At 38.6% G+C, this 6,000-nt stretch overlaps 1 protein-coding gene across 3 annotated transcripts in view; it reads right to left on the bottom strand.

Moving 5' to 3' along the window:
* Positions 1 to 696: 696 nt before the first annotated feature.
* Positions 697 to 6,000, bottom strand: part of RMDN2 (regulator of microtubule dynamics 2) — a 61,900-nt gene continuing 56,596 nt past the window's right edge. For 2 of the 3 annotated variants that reach the window (XM_039528628.1, XM_039528629.1), the window contains one exon: positions 700 to 1,534. In XM_039528628.1, coding sequence (XP_039384562.1) covers positions 1,481 to 1,534 — 54 coding nt within the window. In that variant the 3' untranslated portion in view covers positions 700 to 1,480. Of the gene's footprint in view, positions 1,535 to 6,000 lie in introns of all 3 variants that reach the window. The other variant, XM_039528631.1, reaches the window with a different exon arrangement.

Genomic DNA, 6,000 nt, shown 5'->3' with positions numbered 1-6,000 from the left:
TCTGCACTGTCTAAAGGTTCCAAGAGGTTAATGAAGTCAATCAATAGCTCCCTAAAGGTGATGAAGCTAGGCAACCAAAGTGGGTGAGGTAATATCTTTTACTGGACCAACTTCTGTTGGTGAAAGAGACAAGCCTTTGAAATACACAGAGCTCTCCTTCAGGTCTTTCACCAACAGAAGTTGGTCCAATAAAAGATGTTACCTCACCCACCTTGTCTCTCCGATATCCTGGGACAAACATGGCTGCAACAACATTGCATGAAACTAGGGAAGTCAGTGCTCCTCTCCTGGATGTTTTAAACATAAAGGAGAATATATGGCCCTTTGTTTGAAATGATGCTTGCTCTTGCTCATATATTCACCTGCTCTTGCTTGTATATTCACTTGTACTTATGTTTCATTTACGGGAACATTTTCTTGTTCTGGCCACATACTTTAATCCAGATTAAGATCATGATCCATAATTCATTAAAGGCAATTGGAGTTTTTTCAATGACTTCAGTGGGTTTTTGGATCAGACCCTGAGCAAACAAAATGATCTCTCTGCCATTCCTGTATTATTTAGACTCCTGCTATTCCATAAACTCTTGGTTTGCTTAAGCAGAAGAAGCATGTCACAGTTATTACATATGTATACATAAGCCACATTACACAAATGACATGAACGATCAACAAATGTTACACATGGCGGGGAGGGGCTCTCAAAGCCAGACTGACAATACCGCAACAGGCGATTATTCAAAGACAAATTACCAGGATTCATCTACCTGGTGGGGCTCATGTATCACAATTCTAACAGATTTAACCACAATATTTCATTTCATTGGTCCAATTTTTAATATTTTCCTTTCAAGTAACATAAAATATGACTTTAAAACATGATTTATAAAGTTTTCACATTTCCATCTAAAATCAAAAATAGGCTAAAGTAAAAATAGTTTTTTAAGACTATCCCTTTTTCCTTAACTTCCATCAGTCATATACATTTCTTGTGAATAAAAGCAGAGGCACACACATACATATGTTTATGATGTACCTTCATATACATTTATATAGATCAATTGGTAGAAACATAATTTAATGTAGAAACAAATAAATTGCTTCATATAATCCTGTGCTAGCATTGCAGTTTAGTTGATTAATTATTCCAAGAACACAGTTAATGCATTTGGCGTTCTTGCCTATGTGGTGTCCATTGCCAGCAGTAGACTTCATAATGAGAGATTATACTTCCAGCAAGAATAATTTAAAACAAACTGTAGATCCAAAAATTAAAAATAAAGCTATGAATCAAAAAGATATAATGCATCATTTTCATACCCAAATTGCCATCCACTTACAGGGCCTGATCCAAAAATGACTGAAGTCAATGGTAGTCTTTCCACTAGCTTCAATGAGCTTTGGTTCAGACTCCGAGTGACTAGTTTCTATGGTTCTTCTACAATATCATCACAGCATGAAGAGCTAGAAGTGCTTTTCGTCACAGCTGCAGCGTTAAAAGTAAAGCTTCTAAATCTTTCTGGGCCTCTTTATCCTAAGACAGGAAAACAGACAAACATGCAATTAGATGTGGAATGCCCCGTTTGTTGCAGTTTGTTTCATCATGCTAATATGTGCTCATGCACATTTCTCTATTAACAAAAGATACTACATAAATTTAATAGCCATGGAATGTCTAAAACTACAAATTGTATAACTAGTTAATTTTTCTTTTTCAGTGATCACAAAAGTAAAACGGGGGGGGGGGGGGGAAATAAAGCCCATGGCAGCCTTCTTCATACAGCTCTGACAAAGCTCTTCACATACCAGTAATATCTTTAGTGTGGAAGCAGTGGTGCGAGGCCCACATTTTTATGTGTACAGTGTGGGTCAAAAGACATTTGGCTTTGTATTTTGTGTGGAAGTTTGTATGCTGTGAATATACAGTGTCTAAGAGGATGCTTCTCTGTCTCTTCTTTGGAACTCTATTATCTAATTATCAAGAAAATGTGAGAAACATACCTAATGATTTAGGGCCAGATCCTGCCCTAACCCTATGTGTCAATATACCCTGCCCTCCCCTCCTCCCAGTTCCAGGCATGGAGTAAAAGAGAAGGGGCTGTATGCCTGGTAGTTTCCCCCTCCCCTGTACATGTGAGTGAGGAGTGATACAGTTTTCATTTAATATTAAGGTTGGAAGGGACCTTAGGAGATCATCTAGTCCAACCTGCTGCTCAAAGCAGGACCAATCCCCAGACAGATTTTTGCCCCAGATCCCTAAATGGCCCCCTCAAGGACTGAGCTCACAACCCTGAGTTTAGCAGGCCAATGCTCAAACCACTAAGCTACCCCTCCCACAACACTACAGCCAGGAAGTTGAGGCAGCATGGGAGCAAAAGGTAGTAATCTGCTACTGCTATAGTACAGCAGATTACTCTCACTTGGAAATAAGTGGGGAGCAGGGAAGGAACTTTGGGCTCCTCCTAGGGCAGTACACAGGTGAACAGCTTATACAGGCTGTGCCTAAAGGCAAAACCTGGCCAACAGAATTCTTTTGAAGGTCATAAAATATAATCTCTTATGCAAAGGTGGGGTGTATTTATACAAAATATCAGCACTAAAATATGATATTCTAGTTATTGAAACATTTCTCCTGAAAATTACCACCTGTGTGTTGCTTCTCCCTGCCCATGCACACATCTTCAACTCACAAAGCCAGTATCAATTCAGATAAAGCTACATTTTTAAAAGTCTGTACATGATGCACACAAAGAAGTAGGGGTGAAAACACCAGATTCACATACACAGGTTTGGGGTTCACATGCACCAAGCATAGGCATGCACACATTAGATGTTCTGTACCAGTATTTCCAAAATTAGAAGCCATAATTTCTTCAACAACCAGGATAACTCTGCAAAGGAAATTTTCTAAAAGAAAATTCTGCAGCCCAAAACAGTGAAGTAATCACTTAATTTCAGGATCACTGCATTATTCAATCAAAGAACTGGAACAAAATACAGAACATTTTAAAATATAGTTTATGGGTGAATAAACTCCTGCTCCTCTTTATTTTGGTTAGTTGTCTATAATGACATGGTGGAATAAAGAGAAATATTTGAAACTGATAGAAAACATATGCAAGAAATGTCAAACTATATTATACTATCAGGCCGGATTAAGGCATTAATATGTTAGCTGTACAAGTCCCTTGAATATGTGCTCTCACTGGCAACAATAGGCTAAACTATCCACCTAATCATTTATCAGAGTCTTGAAAGGCACGTATTGTACAGCCTGTATACTCTTGCCAAAATACTCTTAGTAACAGGAAGAAATATCACATTATATCCCGCACCTCTTAAATTCCATGCCACTGCACCCCCTCAGAGTGTCTGTTCTAAGGCTCTTAATACAGAGTTGGAAAACACACAATCCTCACATCAAGAGGCTGTCACAATCTTGGTTCAGAAGAAGTATAATAGGTTTACAAATTTATGACAGTTTATTCAATGGAATTCAGAAATGACTTTCAGGGCTACACTCAGAAGTAACTGCGCAGGCATTTTCTTTCTACAGTTAGGAAAAAAATAGTTCTATTTAATCCTAGTCTTTTCCCAGTTCTTTCAGCCCAAAGCTATAAATACAGACTCAGGTTCTGTCGTATCCTAGTGAATTTTGTTCAGTATTTCAAAGTCAGACTGAGTTCTTTATTCACACCAGAAATTATCCCGTTTAAAAATAATCTCCAAAATAGTCTTGCATATTTCTCTCTTTCCTTAGAAGAAAAGCAAGACTAATACATTGGGCAATCTTTTCAGATAGCTGCAACGCACCCAGAGCTAAAGGTTGAGCAATCTTTCCTGCTTCTGCCTCTGCTGCTAAGAAAAGATATTAGAGAAAGAAACCAAAATGTGACTGCTCTAAAAACTACTTGAAAGAAGAGATTGGTAACAGCATGAAGACTATTTGATGGCCTATGTGAACTGAGTAGTTCCATCCAAGTAATAAGAGACCACACATCATAAAGCACAACTATTGGGATTTTTGCTGGCAATAACAACAAAGAAACCAAACACAGAATAGAAACAGAGCTATTATGTCACCCTTATATGCGGTCCCTCCCGACCAGGGTTGTGGCACATTGGCAGGGAAGAGAAGCTTGCACTGCAGTTGACTGTGACCCTGCTTTATGGAGGAAGAGCTCAGATTCCAGGGCGGTCAATCTGGCACGCACAGGCGCAATGTGGAGGTAAAGGAGCAGATCGCTGATTGTTGCAGGACCAGTGATCCTCTACTCCCACATCTGCACAGCTTTCTCCCTTAAGGCATTTTAGAAATTCACTGGATCTCTGATCTTCCAGGGATGAACAATCATATTGATTCATTCGTAGCTGGGAGGATGGAAAAGCCCTGATCTCCTTTTGGAGGATTTAGTCAGACCGGGAAAGCAGTTTGTTGACAAGAGACTCAGTTGTTCACTCCTAGGCTGAAGATTGGTCATACCTACTCAGCTAGAGCCAATTGTCATTTTCAACTTTGACTTTCTACTGAAAAACACACATTGGTTAAATGCTTCTAATATATTTTTTACAATCAAATGTGAGCTCCATATGTTCCGTGGGCCATAAACTGCTCCCTAAGGGACATTTAAGGTCATGGGCTCATCTACCGCTTCCCCCCCTACCCTTCCTGTTTAAATGTCTCTCTTTCGTCCATCAACTTCAGGGAATTTAGTAAGGGAGAGAGAGATCTGAGGGATTAGAGATAGAAAAAGTAAAGAGAGGCAGCTGAGAAAGGGGACAAAGAGGAAAGGGGGATTGTTGAGAACAAGAAAGGGAGAAGAGGTTGTTGGGGAGAGAGGTTTGCTGGCCCTAGTCTGCGGGTGTTTTGCAGCTAATTTCTGAATGTTTTTCTTTAACTGCAAATAAATATATGGGAGAAAGATAAAAATCTTTATTTTTACATCCCATCTCTCAGCTAACTATTTCCTCATGCATGAAACACTCAGCACAATGGATACTTATGTGTGTTTCGTGATAAAGTCCCAACTGTGCATCACTGGGAGTCAACACACCATGGCAACATTGCAAAATGGGTGCACCAGTTAACCAGAACATAACTTTGTGCTATTAGGGCCAAATTCTATACTGCTATCCATCATGTAAGACTTCACTGAAGTCAATGGGGCTACAAGGTTTGTTTAATCAGTTCAGAGTTTGGCTATCAGGGTCCAAAACTATATTCTAATATTCATTAAATGGACAGCATTGACATTACCATGTTTTGAGAACCACTCATGACTTCTGGTTATAGCTATACAATTTCTGTATAGTTCCGTGAGACACCTTCAAGTACAGTACAAGAGAGACCCAATCACACACAATGGTGGCCAATTAGAGTAAAATCTCTTGTGGATAATATATTTAGTTATATAAACTAAATGCTTCCTGTTCCCAATTTAATAACTACCACAGGCACTTCATAAGCATGACTGCAGTAGTCATCAGTTTAAATATAATTTCATAATATTGCTTTCCTTCTTAGATATTTCAATAAATCACTGCAGTCACTCACTTGCAATTTTCTACATTGTTACTGTATGTCACAAGACAGGGCGTTTTACGGTCTCACATATTTCTAATGTCTTCCTCTGGAAATGAGCCATGATTTCTCAAGGCTTCTAATTATCAATGCCACCAAAATGAAAAACATGCAGTTGACTGTTCGTAATGCTGCATGTTCTAATTACACTTTATTTAAAAAAATTAACGTCAAAATGACTGAAAACTCATATTTCAGCTATTTCTAGGATTTGTGTTGCAAAGGTATATCTTCTACAAATGACTTGAGGTTCAATTTATATTGACCATTAGTTATGTAAAGTTTTATATCCTGACGGGCTCTTTGTCCAACCTCAAAAACCAAATTTCACCAATTAATTTGGTTTTATTTTAGCAGTTAGCAGCAGCATATTCCAAATTTTTGAAAGCTGAGCCTCCCTTCAGGAAAATGAAACTAAT

Source organism: Mauremys reevesii, linkage group 3 (assembly GCF_016161935.1).
Source record: "Mauremys reevesii isolate NIE-2019 linkage group 3, ASM1616193v1, whole genome shotgun sequence".
Lineage (NCBI taxonomy): Eukaryota > Metazoa > Chordata > Testudines > Geoemydidae > Mauremys > Mauremys reevesii.
The sequence above is the reverse complement of the archived record's forward strand: the minus strand, read 5'-3'. Positions and strand labels throughout refer to the sequence as shown.